The sequence below is a fragment of the Amphiura filiformis genome, chromosome 10 (assembly GCF_039555335.1).
Source record: "Amphiura filiformis chromosome 10, Afil_fr2py, whole genome shotgun sequence".
Classification (NCBI taxonomy): Eukaryota; Metazoa; Echinodermata; class Ophiuroidea; order Amphilepidida; family Amphiuridae; genus Amphiura; species Amphiura filiformis.
Window position 1 is genome coordinate 10,977,329 of NC_092637.1, and position 18,833 is coordinate 10,996,161.

The 18,833-nt window shown below is 37.4% G+C and overlaps 2 protein-coding genes across 2 annotated transcripts in view; one reads left to right on the plus strand and one right to left on the minus strand.

Annotated features, from left to right (window-relative positions):
* The window catches only part of LOC140162490 (uncharacterized), a 111,133-nt gene extending 106,712 nt beyond the window's left edge, over window positions 1–4,421 (plus strand). Inside the window, exons 33-35 of the mRNA XM_072185731.1 lie at window positions 49–159; window positions 1,779–1,898; window positions 2,538–4,421. Coding sequence (XP_072041832.1) covers window positions 49–159; window positions 1,779–1,898; window positions 2,538–2,665 — 359 coding nt within the window. The 3' untranslated portion in view covers window positions 2,666–4,421. The remainder of the gene's footprint in view (window positions 1–48; window positions 160–1,778; window positions 1,899–2,537) is intronic.
* A 1,549-nt stretch (window positions 4,422–5,970) lies between these two features.
* Window positions 5,971–7,125, minus strand: LOC140161652 (uncharacterized). Its single transcript, XM_072184951.1, has one exon. The coding sequence runs from the start codon at window positions 7,123–7,125 to the stop codon at window positions 5,971–5,973; it is 1,155 nt and encodes a 384-aa protein (XP_072041052.1).
* Between the last annotated feature and the right edge of the window lie 11,708 nt (window positions 7,126–18,833).

The window sequence follows — 18,833 nt, forward strand, 5'->3', positions numbered from 1 at the left end:
ATCGGCAGGTAGTTCTCATGAATGTATCGTTTTGTGTTTTCTTCACAGATCCATGTGGAGCAGGTTTATTTCCCTGTTCAGCTGATGAATGCATTGAAGAGAGGCATCGTTGTGATTGGTACCCAGATTGCCAAGACACAAAGAGGGATGAAAAAGGATGTGAGTCGAATAGTGTTAAAATTATATCTTGCAGACAATTGAGAAATGTAACCCAAAGATTCAAAACCATCCTCAAGACTAGTAACTAGTAACTAGAAAAATACAGCACTAATTTTTGGGATTAAAAAATATTATTAAGTTCTGCCAAATGAAACATAGCTCAATCGTAATCATTCATTTTGTAAGTTCACTATTTTACTAATTTTACTGCAAAAAGAGTAAAAAAAACATGCAGTTTCGGCATGATTCCTGACAATTGAGTCACAAAAATCAAAGACATGGAACAAGTCTAAGCATTTAAAATCTTGAGTATGCCAACATTTTGCTCAAATTGTCACTTTTTTGTGTTACAATTAATTGGTTATAAGAATGAAACATTTTTTTTTCCTTCAAATATTAGACAGTGTAAATAATACTTTGTACAAGTCTTTGGACTTTATTGTCACAACACGTGAAAAACACGCTATAAATGCATGTTTGAGGCCCTTAATTCATAAATTTGGCAAAATAGTGAAATTTAATTTTATTGCCAGTTAGAACTAACTAAAGGATATAGGATTTAGCTATGTTTCATTTGGCAAAACAAGATCATATTTTTTTAATTCCAAAATATTAGTTCTGTATTTATCTGGAATGGGTAATAAGTTTGTGCCATAGAGATGTTCAGTTATATCGTTGGGAATAACTTACAATAAAAAAATAAACATGAGTTAATCAACAGCTATACTAGTCCAGTCAAGTAGTCCAAAGGAACTTTGCGGAAACAGCCAATGCCCTATATACATGTACGGGGAGAAAAATAACAAAAAGTAGGTTATAATTGGAAAATTGTATATTTAAGACAAACATTAGATCGTAAAATCATTTGTACATTTTAGTCATAACACTTATTCGCTGTCGTAGTGCACGTTACAATATGACCGTTGCCATATCAACCGGACCACGCTTTCTTTGTTACGAACCACTGATCGAAATGATCACAACACAAAGCCTATGGCATATCAAAATTCGGAACAGGTGTATGAGCCCAGGCTTGGAGCATTATAACCAATAGTTACTAACGTGCACTACGACAGCGAATATAGAGGTTGTGCATATGACGTATCATACCGTAAATATGGTTGACTACTCAAATGCATTCAACAAAAGCATTATTGCAATCTACCGCGACAGTTCGTCTCACACACATAACAAATGCACTACGATAAAAATAGGTTGATAGCAACATTTGATTGAATGGACTGCACTGCGCCATGATTACGGTGAAAGACACCGGTTCAAATCTTTTGTTTGGGGCCAATCGATAAAAGCATTCAGGGCCTCTATTGATATTTTATCATTTGCAATGCACCATTCCATTTTAATTGCAACGCACAAATTCATATGTACTTTCTGCCCTTGAACATGAATGAAGCAAACCATTCAATATAAAGTCTACACCTACAAGGCTTTAGCCATTTGCAAGGGCAAAAAGTAAATAATTATGAGGTGTTTCCTACATGTACTTTCGGCCCTTGAACATGGATGAAGCAATATAAAGTCTAAACCTACATGGTTTTATCCATGTACATATGAGGCTTTTCCCGCCCATCGACGTTGTGTCTCAAATATTGTTATAGGTGATTGTCCAAAGGAAGGCGATTGGCGCTGTGATAACCTCAGGTGCATTAGTTCTGACCTGAGATGTAATGGGGAAGCTTATGACTGCCGTGACGGTGACAATTCCGATGAGGCCGATTGTAAGATTATTTGATTTTTATAATATAAATTGCTCATAATATACGGTATGCCAAAAAGTATTCGATTGGTGAACAACAAAATATCTGGTAAAGGAAAGAAGGAAATGACAGAATACTGAAATGAAAGATTTTATGAAAGAAAAGAGGAAAAAGCTAAAATAATATTTTTTGTTAAAATTATGATGATAATAATAATAAAAGATGATAATAATTACGATGATGATGACGACTATAAAAAGTATGACAACGATAATGACATTCTTAAACGATGGTGATGATGCTGAGGATCATTGCGATGGCGACGACGAAGATGATGATGATGGTGATGATGATGATGATGATGATGATGAAGACGATGACGATGACGATGATGATGATAATGATGATGATTAAGGTAATGATGATGATGATGATGATGATGATGATGACGATGATGACGATGATGATGATGATGATGATGATGATAATGAAGATGAAGATGAAGATGATGATGTTGATGATGAGATGATGATGATGAGGAGGAGGAAGATGAGGAGGAGGAGGAGGAGGATGTTGAAGAGGAGGAGGATGTTGAGGAGGAGGAGGAGGAGGAGGATGTTTTTAACCTTGCTAACTCCAGTCTTCTTTTTTGCTCTACAGGTCCGGAAACTGATGATGATGATGATGATGATGATGATGATGATGATGATGATGATGATGATTCTGATGATTCTGATGATGATGATGATGGTGATGATGATGATGATGATGATGATGATTTAATTTGATTTGATTTAAACTTTGGATCCAAACACAATTTAGTAAAAAACCAATTAATTTAGAGGTTCATGAAAGTTCATGTTGGTATAAATCATGATATTTATTTAAAATTTGATCCAAACGCAATCATTAATTTAGAGGTTTGTAGATGGAATTTTATGGTATGCACCTGTCGTATAAAAGAAGTAATAACAGTTATCAGTATCCAGACATATATAGTATACAGAAGCTTATAATCTGTACATTACCTGAAAAATAACAACCCGAGTATATTCTCACATTTTAAACTGGTATAAGATCACCATGATCACACATACAGGTTTTATTGACGAAGGACACAAGAGGCAGACACACTCAACAAAAACATTACAACAGATAGATTGGTCTGACAGTTGCTTAAACTCCAAATAATGTTTTTGTGGAGGGTGTCTGCCTTTCACATCTTTAGTAAAACATAGAGGCATGTAGATGGAAATCTATAGGCACCTGGTATATGAAAGAAGTAATAACAGTATAAAGTAGTATACAGACATATATAGTATACAGAAGCTTATATCTATACATTAGCTGAAAAATACCGACCCGAATATATTCTCACAAATTTTAAACTGCTATGCGATCACCAAGATCACACATAAAAACAAAATTAGGATAAACTACCTTGAAGCGGAAATATTTGCTAGAAGCGTTAACCTTTTGAAGCAAAGAATATTTAACAAGAAGTGATACTTCGCTAAAACGTTTGTGCAAAGAATTTGCCAAAAACTACACTGAGGATCCAGGCGCTAGGAATGGGAATATGATTGATTTCATGATCACCAGTTGAATTCTTCAAAGTTTTGATTTGAAACAGAAATTAGATTATTATACTCGGGTTAGTACAGTAAAAAGTATAATTGAAGACCGAATTAAAAAGACTAGTTTGCGTATGATGTCCTGTCAACCAGACCAAAATGCCGTACTGCGCAGGTCAGGAACCAATCACGGTGCGCCTTTGACCTGACATCAGACACAAACTAGTCTTTTTAATTCGGTCTACAATTATAGTTGATTAATCGATGTATCTATAACAGAACAGGTCCGTAGAAAACGATAAACTATTTTTACAAATGTCCCTTGGAGTCAACAGGAGTCAATGATTAAACATTAATGTACAACAAGTACTCATTTTGTCATAATGATTCTGTATAATGTATTTGAAATCATCTGCGATGTATTATTCAGGAGTTCAGGAGATATTTGTGACTATTTTTGCATTTTTCTCAAAAACTAATAAAACACGGTTGTTTGATGTTTACAGAATTGGCTTCATTATAAACTAAATGCAAACTATAGATGGCGCTATTTATCCTAAATCATATTTATTTATTTGCAAGGGGTATGTGATTAATACTGCCATTAAAACAGCTGGAATAGGTGAAACAAGCAACAAGGAAATTTAATAAACATTGTATTTTATCAAACAATAAAAGGAATTATTTGTATTAAAAGCTTGAAAGCAGGCCCTGCTTGAAAGAGTAATTTCCAGTAACTAAATAGCGCCACCAATTTCGTCATTAATAGATACATTTTATATCCAAAAAAAGCTATAAAAATGCTATAAAAGTGAATAATTTGGTAAAATAGGGGAAATTAAAGTTGAGAATGACTCACAAGCATCTGTATACATTAGGATGACATCACATTTAGCTGTTTAAGCCTAACATTTTGTAGTACATGTTTTGTTTGAAAAACTAATAAATGATCCCATCAAACAATCGTGAACACTGGTATCAAAAGTTATGCATATTATAGGGGCAAGGAATCCAGTTACTACACTGGAATTTCAGTGACTCTAGACAAGTAGATATTGATGTATTGATCAAATATTGGGTTTCCCTCATTTTTGACTGTAACTCCACAACTGTTGTCTGTTGTTATATCAAACTTTTCTGATTTGCTATTACCAACAGGATTTGCGTGATTTTAGCAAAATCTAAGCTATTTTGAAATTTGAACCCTTTTGTAAAAAAATGCTGACCCCTGTTGACCATTTTGTGCAACATTGGGTTTTTAAATGTTTTTATATATTAAAAAATTAGGTGAATATTGAAACAATATTAGAAACCTTTAATTTTATGTCTTTACTTGATGAAAATAATTGTACTCCAACCATCTTTTTTATGTTGTCACAAAATGTTTGGGGCAAAAAACTTGAATTTGTGTGATTTTTTCAAAACCGGGTAAAAATGAACGTTCCATAGGCAATAACAGGAAAATTGTTCGACCCATTTCCTTCTCAAAAATATATAGTTTTATATATATATAGATATATATATATAGGCGTAAGAAATTTGAATAGACGACAACGTAGCTGTGTAACATTAACTTTTATTCCGAGCTTTCGCCCTCAGGGCTTCATCAAGGCACAGGCAAACTGTTAAATGAATAAACAGAGAGAGGATACATAAATACCAGGCAATAAATCCCTACATTACAAGAAAATATTATACAATCAAAAACCTGAGCAGACCAGAAACAATGTTCATGTACAAAGATTATACAGAAAAGGTATTATATTACAAACTGATGATAGCAAAAAATTGTAAAATTATGATGCTATGGTGTATAGAGTCAACAATAAAAAACATAATGAGTATGGGAATATTATAAAAACCTAAGTAAAACCTTAACTTACCGAGAGAGGAGAAGCAAAGTCTGTGTGCTGGTTACGGAAAGACAATGATCAATATGGAACAAGAACAAAGACAAAAACAGCGCGAAAAAGAAATGAGGGCGTAAACGGCCGAAACCAAAAGTGAGGGCAGAATTACGTAAAAAGTCCGAGGCTGAAAAAAGTGGAGCACTGGAGTACCGACGCGTTATGAAGAACAAAATTAATAGGCCTATATTTAAGATTCGGCGTTGATACCGTGGGGTTTTAAGGTGTGTAGTTTAGCTATCCAGTATGACTCGCGTTTGCGGATTATGTTTTCACGGTGGTTGTGGATAGACTCGATGCCCATGATGGTAACATTGGAGACTGAATGACCGGGTGAGTTAAAATGATGCACATAGGGGAGTTTCTTTTTGTTAAGTCTAATATCAGATTTGGTGCCGGTAAAGCGTGTGTACAACTTGTTGGTGGTCTTGCCGACATATTGAAGTTTACAGTTGTTACAAGTGATGAGATATATGACCCATTCAGACTTACAGTGAATCTTTGTTGTTATGGGGAAAGATTCACCGGTCACAGAACTTGTGAATTTGGTGGCTTCTGTCATGAATGGGCATACGGAGCATCTCTTGGCGGCGCATTTGGTACTGCCGGCGGTTACTTTGTCGTGGGTGGGGCGTAATTTGGATGAAACAGTAAGGTCCCGTAAGTTCCGTGGGCGGCGGAACGCCAAGATGGGGGGAGTGGAAAGATCTGTTTTAATCTGTCATCGGCGTCTAATATGTGGAGGTGGCGGGATATTATGGAGCGAATGTTGTTGAAAGCAGGATTGTAAGTGGTGACTAGTGGAACGCGGTCCATTTTCTTTTTGGGTTTGTACGTGAGAAGTGATTTGCGATCCTGTTGTTTGGCCTTCCCGATTTGTTTGTCGATTGTATTGGGGTCATAAGCGCGTTTAAGAAGGTTGGATCTAAGGTTGTTCAGGTGACGATCTTCTTCTTCAGGATCTGAGCAGATACGACGGACTCTGAGGGCCTGGCTATATGGGATACCGGAGAATGTATGGGGAGGGTGGCAAGATGAAGGGAGAAGATAAGTGTGTTTATCCGTGGGTTTGCTGTAAAGGGAAGTCTGAATATGGCCCTGTTTGAGAATAGTTAAGGTGTCTAGAAAGGGGACTTGGGTGGGCGAGGACTCAAAAGTGAATTTAATCGTTGGGTGGGAGGTGTTGAGGTGAGATTTGAATGCCTCGAGATTGTCCACCCCGGATGTCCATAGGAAGTGGACGTCATCAATGAATCTGACCCACGATCCTTCCAGGGGTTTGGTGGTGGCAGTGTCAAGAAGTCTGGCTTCCAGAGAGCCCATAAATAAGTTGGCCGCTGAGGGCGCTACACAAGTTCCCATCCGTATGCCAAGGATCTGGTTGTAGAATTGACTGTTGAATTCAAAGCTGTTGAGGGTCATCACCAGTTCCAGGAGACGGATTAGGTCTACTGTAGGAGGGGATTTGTTAGGACGGGTACCGAGGTATTGTTGGCAGGCACGAAGAGCTTCATTATGGTTGATGTTTGTGTAAAGAGCTGTGACATCCGCAGAAACTAAAAGGGTGTTGTCTGGGAGGGGAGCATTTTCATTGAGGGTGTTGATGTGTTTAATGAAGTCCGTAGTGTCTTGTATGTATGAGGGAAGAGATTCAACGAGGGGGCGTAAGTGGTAATCGACGAATCTGGAGATTTGTTTGGTGGGACAAGAACATCCACTAACAATCGGGCGACCTGGATTGTTGGCTTTATGAACTTTAGGAAGCATGTAGAATTGAGGGCATTTCACGTTCCTGGAATCCGGAGTAATGACTGCGAGCACTTGATCGTCAAGATCAAGTTTGGAGAGGTGGTCTGGACAGCCTTCGTGTTTTTAAGAGTAGGATCAGATCGGATTTTTTTGTAAGAATTAGTATCATTTAATTGTCGCAAGCCCTCTTCTATATAGGAAGATCTATCGAGAACTACGACTGCCGAACCTTTATCAGCGGGTTTAATGATTACGTTGTTGTTATTACGTAGGTCTCTGAGAGCCTGACGTTCATTTTTTGTGAGGTTGTCGACATATCTGTTCATTTGGATTTTCTTGATATCAGCAGAGACATTGTCCAAGAAACTTTCAAGAAGATGGTTACGTTTAGGAGGATTCCATGTACTCTTGGGCTTAAAGGGATTATCCGACCACTCCGTTTGTTCTTTGTGGTGGGAAAAACTCCTTAAGTCTCATTCTTCTGTTGAAATTGTCAAGGTCTTGGTTTAGTTCGAGGGTGTTGATACAACGAGGAGTTGGGCAGAAACCAAGGCCTTTAGAAAGAAGATCAATCTCTGCTTGGGAGAGCATAACAGAAGAAAGGTTGATAATGGAATCAGACTTGGGGGCCGGAGAGGGGGCACCCATGGAGTTAGGTGAAGTGAAAGTGTCAATCATAGAATTAGGCCTACTGGTGGGGGGTAAAGAATAATTAAGGTGGTCTGCACCTTCATTATCGGCGTTAATCGGTGTGTCGATACCGTCGGTGGCGGTATTGGGTGACTGATAAGTATTCGAGTGACTGATAGTATCAGACATATGAGTATTCGAAACAGCGTCAAAATCAATATATCGTTGGTATGTAACATGCTTGGGTCGGAGTAATCGAACGAATCCGCGTAATGGGTTGTATGTATAGGCGTAGCGTCCTTGGCGACTTGTTTATAGCGACTGCGTCTCTGCGTATATAATAGCTTTCTATATCTCCGATTCGAACTACGCGCATGCGCGGAGGGGCAGAGGAAACAGTATTGGATGAAATAAACGAAACAGACGTCATGTTATTATATGAGTTAGTAGACTGAGTGGAATATCTTAGATTATCAGTACGCATCATTACACTCGACTGATTATTGATACTACAAGCATCAGTACTGGTACTAGATTCTATAGTATTATTGATGGTATCAGAGTCACTTGAGGTCATATCAATTTCAAGATTATTGATTGAGCTATCAGATACATTGGTCTGAACATTAACATGTATATCCCTCTTTTGTATGGAACTACCAGTGGCATTACCTGGGCCAGCAAAAGGAACAACTCTATTGTTAGGATAGTTGTTAGAGCATGTAGGCTCGTTATTTATATATTATTTATATATATATATATGATTTGAATATGATATGATATGATATAAATTACTTGGGACTCTAGGTCGGTAAACATGATGAGTAAGGTTTGATTTTTCCCTAGAGAAATCCTTTTCAGAGGGCTGAGCTTTCGGAACTCTATAGCGAATGCCATCTTCAGAGCTTTGGAAAGACCAAACCTTACTCAACAGATATAAATTTTATATAGTACCAAGAGAAACAAGCCTGTGGGATGTTAATATTGTTGGAACTCTTTATATTATTATATACTTATACTTGTCATACTTATGCGGAAATAATGAGGGCAAAATGAAAGAAAACCTATATACCTACTATCTTGGCCGCTGCGGCCTAACTGGGAGATTTAATGTCGCAATAAAAACATTAATTTCAACTTGTTCTGTTATCCTACAAACACCACACATTTGGCAGTTTGTACATTACGAAGGGTGTCCAATAAGTTCACACAAACATTGTGTGTCTCCATTCAGGCATGACTCAAGTAACATTTATTTACGATAATAATAACTACATACATTTATCTTTCAAAACAACCAAGTCTTACTACTAGATTACCTTTAATTACGTAATCTCATTTGTATAAAGTCATTAGTAACATTGACAACTGTTAACATTAGCGGCAAATTTGAATTTCAGTTAAAGCACGTGTAACAAAAAGATGCAGAAGTAAAACACAGTTTTTAAACTTTAATTTGGTATGAGGTAAACTGAGTATATTCACTTGATTGTGAAAGAGAGGTAAGGCAGTTGTTCAGGATTTGTACGGATTTGTGAAGGTGGGTAGAATGTCGTTGACAGCATTATGATATGATATGATATGATATGATATGATATGATTTTGCATTATACAAGAAATACAACAAATATTATGAAAGAAACCAATTGCCCCGCCAATTGCACACTATAAAGCCAACAAATGAAAAAAGGCAACTTGGCATGGAGGACAGCGAAGAGATGCAAAAGGGCACAAAGAGAAGCCACCTGCACGCAAGCTACAGTAGGCCTACTGCTTATTCAGCAGAATAATGTAGCAGGGAATGGAGCTTTCGGCAAATCTGCTTGTGCGCGCACGCAATTTGGAGATACGGGCTGCATTTCTCAGCTGTCTTCCATGGAATTCACTTCTAGAGCAACATGTTGGTACGTTCTGATTTAGCAAGCGATTGCGCGAACTTAAGGTTTGAAACTATTTTAAATCGCATTGCTCATTTCATAGCGAGTGTGTAGAAGAATTCAAATATCACATTATATAGTGTAGGTCCTGTGGTTCTTGAGATATGTTGTAGGAGGGCTGAAACACCTGCAACACTTACATAAACGTACATAACTCATTAACAACGATAAATCAAGCAAGGTTTGAAAGTATAATAATGTAGAAAAGTGTCTACAAGTTGGGGTGTCTTAATAGCTGCAGTGTGATGCCAGATGTATATGTAAAAGCAAATCAAAATGGCCTAGAAATGATTGAAATGATTTTAAAAAAGAGAATCATTACATAGTCTGACATAATGCATTTGGAAAATTATGGTAAATTACATTTCATCATATGTGTCCGGCTATGTGCTGTGGCTTTTCGCCATGCTTTGACGTATCGAGCTGCAATTTCGCAGTGGCAATTTCGCACAGTTGCGCAAGTGTTTATGGGTACGCAGGCACATGAGCCACCCCTCCCCCGTCATGGGGGAATGCTAATGTACAATGTTTGATACTTTCCCATAATTTTAGTGCTGAAATAATGTTGAATCATATTTGATCTTAAGTAAGTCTATTATGGATTAGCACTATAGTATTCACTATGTGGAAAATACTACATGTAGTTTCAATTGATGGTGCAGTAATGTTGAATACCAAATATATTGTAATACTCTTTTTGAATCCATTTCAATCTGCCCAGCTATTCCTTTCTCCGCGCTTGGACTTATCGAGCTTAAATTACACACGGAGACGGGGAATGTGCGCAAGGGTTGTGCGGGAGGGAAGCATGGTCAGTTCGGGTTGAGGGTTGATGGGGGTTGGAAGTGGTCAAATTTTGAAGACAGTGTCCGATTGGGCTTAAACCTAGTACAAATAACTCTTTATATGCGAGGATCATGAAAAAACTTAAAGTCATCAGAGGTCAAAGGTCAAATGGGGCCAATGTTAAACTTTGGTCAAATGAGGTCAATCAGAATCCGCCGCCTGTATTCGTAGCTCTTGAATCGCAGTAGCTGTAGTCATATTTGTATTAGTACAAAAATGTTCGCCAAAGTTGGACTACAAATTGGCTTTGAAACTAAAGTTTATTCACCTGTACCATAGCAGCAATTTTTGTGGCATATATTATATTTAGCCATATGACATTCAGAAGTTTTAATAGACTATAAGGAGCAATTTAGCACTTTAAGACCTGCATGCTAAATGTCACGAATGTTGGTTAGAAAAACACTATAGCACACAATTAACTGTAGTAAAGTACAACAAATAATTTTCATTGGAAAATAAAAAAGTGGTAATCTCCGTATTAAGGTTTGACACTATTTAAAGTGTTGCGATTTGGTAGTTCACAGCATCTTGCGAATGGTAGTCAGCTTTGGCAAAAACCGCATTGCTCATTTCATAACGAGTGTGTAGAAGAATTCAAATATCACAGATATACTTTTGTAGGTCCCGTGGTTCTTGAGTTATGTTGTAGGATGGCTGAAACACCTGCAACACTTACATAAACGTACATAACTCATTAACAACGATAAATCAAGCAAGGTTTGAAAGTATATGGTTTGTAGAATGAAATTTTGCAAAACATCAAAGTGTTATTTTTCAATAATATATTGATTTACATAATGAAAATTGATATTTTGGCTGCTTCGACCAACAGTACCTTGTCTACCCTTAAAGGGGGGTAACCCTATTGGTTTTGGATATGGATTGTCTTTAAAATTACATAATAATATCAAATATCGCCCCCTTTATGCTGCTTTGTGAGCATTTTCGGCGTAAATGTGAATAAATAGCCAAATTTGCAATCCAATACCTTGGTATACGTGAATTGCATTCTGGGTAGGCAAGCAACAACAACCATTTCCGTTCGTATGACGAATTTAATGCTGACATGCTGTACAATCAATGCCCGGCCCGTATTGAACGAAAAATATTTGTTTTTTCGTACCGTTTCAGAAAAAAGGAAACAAAATATATTTCCCTTGCAATATGTACATTTCAAATGAATATAAAAAAGTTTGGGTTAAAAATGGAGAGGAAAAAAACATTCCGACACCGGATTTTGAACCGGTTACCTCACGGTAGAAACATGAAGCGCGCGCTAACCGACTGAGCTAATCGGCCCGCTGCCTCCATCGTGGAAATTTTATAATTAAATACGGCACACCGTCTGACGCGTCTCCTCAGCAGTTAGTGTGGTTCGCTTTTTTCACAGAATGTGTATGACGCGAAACCAAAGTAGCTGTTGAGGCGACTGATATTACGAGCTATTTCGTTCATAATTCCCGGCCCAGAAATCAAAGTATTTACCATTGTTTACAAACTGGTATACCTGTAAAAGCCGCTGTGTTTCATGATTTCTCCGGAAATACATCGACTTGGAGCGTCAAATTTCAGGATAGTAATGAGAAAAATAGTATCTATTATGTGATACCAAAACCTCATCAACAATGAAAAAAATCGGGGGATGATGCTGTCGATCGGGTTACGGACCTTTAAGCAATACGGAATATTTATTATTCAAGGTTATGTCAATAGAGGTTGTGCATATGACGTATCATCCCGTAAATGTAGCGGACTTCTCAAATGCATTCAACAAAAGCATGATTGCAATCTACCGCGACATTTCGTCTCACACATAACAAATGCACTACGATCAAATAGGTTGATGACAAGATTTGATTGAATGGACTTCACTGCGCCATGATTACGGGGAAGGACACCGGTTCAAATCCTTTGTTTGGAGCCAATCGATAAAAGCATGCAGGGCCTCTATTCTGTCATCGACCTGACAACAGACACGCCCACGGTATACCCCGGTACAAATAGTTGTAAATTGTGAAAAAGCGTGATTATGGCAAAAACATTAAAAAAAATTATACTCTAAGGTATTGTTTGTTAGTTTCTGTATGGCACATCATACATACACATGTGCTGTGGTCAAAAAGGTAACAATATTTATTGACCCCTGACCCACCTGCCATTCCAGACAACCCCTTAACACTCGTCTTCTCGTAATCAATTACAGGTTCCCCATGTAAAGGCCCAGCAAACACAAAAATGTTCTTGAAAATGTTTTCAAAACATTTAAATGTCGTGTTATGTAAATATCTTGAATACGTTTTGTAAAATATTTTGGTCAAACATTTTTGCAAAAAACATTCCGTTAGAGTGTTTTGCTCTAATGTGGTATCCTGGCTAATAAGGGTGAAAAACGGTGACGAAACTGGTTAAAACTATTGTATACAGTGTGTCCCATAACGAGAAGGGTTTTCAATCATCATTTAGTGTTTACATAATGTGAAAGCCACATCTTATAGCTACAATTTGCCAAGTTCGTTTGATAAAACAACCGATACGTCGGAGATCATATCTTCAAAACAATGTTACAAATGAGTTCTAGTTTTCTGCAAATTAGGCCTATAGCTAAAAGATGTGGCTTTTTCAGATACATGTACTACTACATGATTCAAAACGCATCTTAAAATGTGACCGTACACGGCGAATGAACCGAACTTTGCTCCTTCAACAGAATGGTAGCTTTTTTCGTTTGTACGTGTGTCTTTTTCCACATTGCTGGCAATAAATATCAAACAGTCATAATTGGCGGTCATTTCAAATCAGTCAACGAGGTTCAAGAAAGTTCTCTCATTGTTAATTGTTGGTTATACATACCTATACAAAATACAATGCATGGTAACACACCACTTGAACAGGACTTAGCCAAAGCAAACAAAGACCAGAGCTATTAAAAATTCTATAGCCATCTAATGCAGAAGCTTATTATCCTCTTCAACAATAGGATTATTGATTGGTGTTGACTATCAAAATGAGATGTCGCGCCAGCTAGAGGTACCGATGAATATGACCTTCATGCACATTTTACACAGTAGCTCAGAATACAATTTAGGGAATTTACGGCTCATTTGTGCTGTACGTCAAAAATATCACAACATTCATTGGAACCCGTTTTTTATGGGACACCCTGTACAATGTACACTGAGTGTACATTGTCTGAATAATTGACACAGGTACATCTCTATCAATGTGGTATATACCAGTTTCAAAAATGTATTTCACTGTTATTGCACAGAATTATGTTGGAATGATTAAAGCATTATTGACCAATGCAAGAGTTGCATGCTATTGAATACCAATGGGGCTGAATACAGGGCTGTCAACTTTTTGGAATTGCTTGGCGTGAGACAGAGGCGTACCGGGATTTGCCGACTGCAATGTTCATTTTGTACCATCATTATTTGAGCCACGGCGCTCGATAATATAAAGCGGGGGTGGGAGCAAAAATTATTCATGTCGATACGTGAGATTTTACTCATTTTCCAGGTTTTTGCGTCAGCTTTACTACCTAGGCGTGAGATTATACTACCTTGGCGTGAGACCGTGAGAAAGTGACCCAAATGCGTGAGACTCACGGCCAATGCGTGAGAGTTGACAGCCCTGGCTGAATACCAAGGTATTGTCAGTTATATTAATGAGAGTTTGGAAATTCACTATACCTTCATAACCCTGTAGTTGGGATATATTCTATGTGAATGTAAAATAAAGGACGTAAGGAATTGTATCGCTTTCTGTTGAAAAGTAAAACACAGTCTAGCAGTAGTAAATAGGGCATACAATTAAAATAAGAAGTGGACTCAATGACTGGTACAACATTTGTAGTCGACCTTTACCACCACAAAAGATACAAAGATTCTTTGGTTTCAATATAGAATTGTAAATAACCCCTTCGTATATACTGTGGACAATTGTACACGTCAACTTATATTGCGCCCTGTACGCCAGGGGAAGCCTATTACTGCAAAGAAACACCATGTGCACAATTGTGCATTCATGTACTATCCTCCAGTGCAGAGCGCCCTCGCCTAGCTGAATGTCACTTTTCACAATCTAAGAGGGCATCGCCCACTACAGCACGTTGCCAAAAGACTGGTATTAATAATAATAATAATAATGAACATTTCTATCGCGCACAAATCTGCAAAAAGCACTTATGGCGCAACAAAGAGCTCAAGCAAAAATAGCAATGAAACCAAACAACAACAAAAATATTATGAAAACAAGATACAGATAAACAAGAACTTAATCATAAGCAATATTCATAAGATGAGTTTTTAGACATGATTTAAATGATTCAAGTGAAGAGCAAGTACGGATATGAAGAGGTAGATTGTTCCACAGATGAGGAGCTGCCACAGCAAATGATCTGTCCCCCCATGACCGGGATTGTTTTTTGTTCAACAAGAAGATTTTTGTTAGCTGAGCGTAAGCCTGTGCGTGGTGGATTGTATGGATGAATAAGTTCAGTGATGTATGATGGTGCAGATCCATGAACAGCGCGATATGTGAGAAGAAGGAGCTTATACTGGAGTCTCAAATGAACTGGCAGTCAATGTAAATCAGATAAAATTGGGGTTATGTGACTGGATGGTTTGGTGCGTGTGACAAGACGAGCAGCTGTATTTTGAATCAACTGTAAACGATGAATTTGTTCTTTTGGAAGTCCAAGAAGTAACGAATTACCAATGTTCAAACGAGAGGTGATACATGCATGCACTAATTGCTCAGTAGCCTGTTCAGTAAGGAATTTGCGAATTTTACCCAAGTTTCTAATATGATATGAAGCAGATTTGGTAACAGAGATATGTGCGAGGTAAGAGTCATTTGAGCATCCAAGATCACGCCTAGATTGCGAACTTGTTTCACAGGATAAATAGCAGAGTCACCAATTCTAATTTGTAAGTCTGTCATCTTATTGAGTTGTTGTATTGAGCCAAGTAGAATAAACTCAGTCTTGTTGTCATTAAGCTTGAGATAATTATTTTTCATCCATTGACGGATTTCCTCAATACATGACTCCAGAAGATGAATGGATTTTTCAGCTGCGTTCTGTGATGCTTCAAATGAAATATAAATCTGGGTGTCGTCCGCGTAAATGTGATACTGGAGATGGTATTCATGTATAATGTGACGTACCGGAGAGGTGTATATAGAAAACCACTGTGGTCCAAGCACAGACCCCTGCGGCACAGAATAGTTAAGTGCCACAGCTTTAGAAGAAGAGGTGCCGACACGCACACACTGTGATCTGTCAATTAAGTACGATTCACACCATCTCGGTGCTGCACCTGATACCCCGATGTTATTCTCAAGTCTGTGTAAAAGGATGTTGTGATCTACGGTATCAAATGCAGCACTAAGATCAAGTAATACACGAGATGTGATCTGTCCACAATCCATTGCACGCAATATGTCACTATTAACACGCAACAAGGCAGTCTCAATGCTGTGATTGGGTCTGTAGGCAGACTGGAAAAGGTCGTGTAAATTTTGCTCAGAAATGACAGACATAAGCTGAGATGAAACGACACGTTCTATCATCTTTCCTAGAAACTGCAAATTAGCAATCGGCCTGAAGTTCTTAAGGTCCTCTTTATCTAGACCAGACTTTTGACGGTCAAATTCAAGTTTTGACTTTCGCCATTTATGTTCGAGTTCCCTTGTATAACATTTTGCCTCACGAATCTCCCCCATTGAACCACGGTGTATTAGGCCTGACGACACGACGCGTTTTAGCAGGGGCATACTCGTCAAGAAGGGAACTCAGCAAAGATTCATACTTATCAACACAAATATCAACAGTATCATTTTCAAAGTCAATTTGTGAGAGAGTCTTAGATATATCTTGACCAAAAGAATTCAAGCCAATAGCTTTTAGATTACGTGTTGTGAATGTTTTCCACTGAAGAGGTGGTTTTTGTAACATCAAACTACAAGTTACGATAAAATGATCTGAAAGACGGAGAGCAGGATGAACACCTACACTAGACACAAGCACATTCAGTCTCGCGTGTAATTAGTAAGTCTAGAGTGTGGCCAATTATGTGAGTGGGCTCAGTGACATGTTGTTTTAACCCATAAGATAAATTCAGAAACTGCTTAGGGACGCACCATTAGATTCTCAGGGTGGGGTAGGAAGTTTTCATGAGCAAAAAAAACTTTCCCCACCAACACTAAAAAAAAAAAAAAAAAAGCTTCCCCCACCTAACTGTGTATAATGCATGAAATTAAAAAAAAAAACTTGCAGCCTTCAGCGGCAAAAACAAACAAAAAACTTCCTACCCCCTGAGTATCAAATGGTGCGTCCCTTAGATTCGCTGTGGTCAGGATCATCAACCCAGACATTGAAGTCTCCAGTGAAGATTATTTCTGAAGGATTCAACTGGTAATTCTCAACCATGGAGCTGAATTCCTCCAAGAACACCTTGAAAGGTAGCTGATGTCCACTTGTGTCTTTTATTTTTTTCAGGTCTATAAATAGGCATATCACCCCCAAAATAAGCGCAGCAGAAACACGTTATTTAATGTTTCTACATGAATGAGCTTTATTAAAGAATCAAAAATCAAAAAACGGAATTGAAATCGGTCAATGCATTGTGATGTAGTGTCAATTTTAAGATGCTCGTAAATGGAATTAAAACCTGCCACAAATGGCTATAATGACAAAATTGGCACATTTCGAGATTTTGAAGGTTTATTTGGACACTTGCTTGAAAAAGCAGCGTTAATTAAAGTATCACAGGTTAAATGCCTATCTTTCCGTACTTCGTTAAAGAAAACAAAATTTAAAAATCTATCATTGAACAATTATAATAAATTAACCAAATATACCACTTTAGCTATTTCAGCCAATCTGCAGACAAATTAAAGGTGAAAAAATGACTAAGTTCAGCTAATTAATATGCAAAATTGATGCCAATAGAAAACCGTACATGATATCAGGGTGCGGTTTTTTTGCACACATATGTATACAAAGTTATTTCAATTGATAACAAAAAAGTAATTAATTATGCAAATTAGCTAATTACAGCTAATTATGTATTCATGATATTATTATGTAAATTCGGCATGAGTAGTTTTGGGTTTTTTCAATATTTAATGAAAGTCTATCCATTCACCATAAATTTGTCAAGTATGAACCTGTTATGATGTTGAATAAAGAAACTGCAGTTAATTACTTAAATATAATACAAAAAAATACAAAGTTTGACATTTTGACGATGTCTGGAATAGAATTTTCATTTTTTTCTGTAAACATGGTATGTGTCACCATTGCTCAAAGCTAAATCCGAAAAGTAAAAGTAAAAATTCATTTGCAATGAGACTTTAAATTAACATTTTGTTATCTGGATTAACACGGGAAGACAAATGGTAAAAAGAACAGCCATTCTACTGTATCGTGTATACAAAAATAGTATGGCCTTGGGCACACACAATGGCTTAGAGCTATTGTGGTTTGGAAAATTACTCCCTAAAAATTTCTTTGATGTTTTGTTTTTAATTAGTTTTACTCAAGGCAAGGGAAGTGTGTCATTCGTTGTCGACGGAAATAATTTACATGCTAAGAAAGATTAATATTTCAGCTAAATGGTGGTAGGTCCCTTTATATCAATAGGCCTATATTTACTGATTTATGAACAAAAAACAAAATCCATAAAAACAGGCAGTAGCTCTTAAACAAAACAGTATTTAATTTTTGCGGACCCGATGGTAGCCTCGGAAAGTCTTCACACACCATATATTAAAAATTCAAACATTTTGGATAAATGAAGCATTGTGAGGAAATTCATTTTTTGACATGATGTTTTCTAAAATTGGTCAACTTTGAAGCGCGCGCTTGCACTGTTATGCTTGCATGCACAGTGTGGCAGAATTATTGTGCAGCCACTGTGACATACCTACTATAAACCACAACAATTTTCAGTGAACGATAATTATTTGTGATTTCTGCTTGAAGGGACTCAAATGATCTAAATGTCCCCGCATTCTGGACCTTACTAACTGAAAAAGTGGATTTGTATAAGAGCCCTACTCCACCACCAGTTTTGTTTTGACGTCTAATATGAGTCAAGGTATAACCTGCGGGAGTGATGTCTCCAATAACTACATCATCTCCTTCTTTCAGCCAGGTTTCTGTTATTGCAACGATATCATACTTATGTTCCAGCACAAGATTAACAAACTCAGTGGACTTGTTTCTGATGGACTGCGTATTAATGAGACACAATTTTGCTTGAGCTGGGACAAAACATTACGTTCGGTTGTAATTGTGAGCGC

Excerpts from the sequence above, each read along its gene's own strand:
- LOC140161652 (XM_072184951.1), bottom strand. The coding sequence starts at position 7,125 with ATGCTTCCTAAAGTTCATAAAGCCAACAATCCAGGTCGCCCGATTGTT.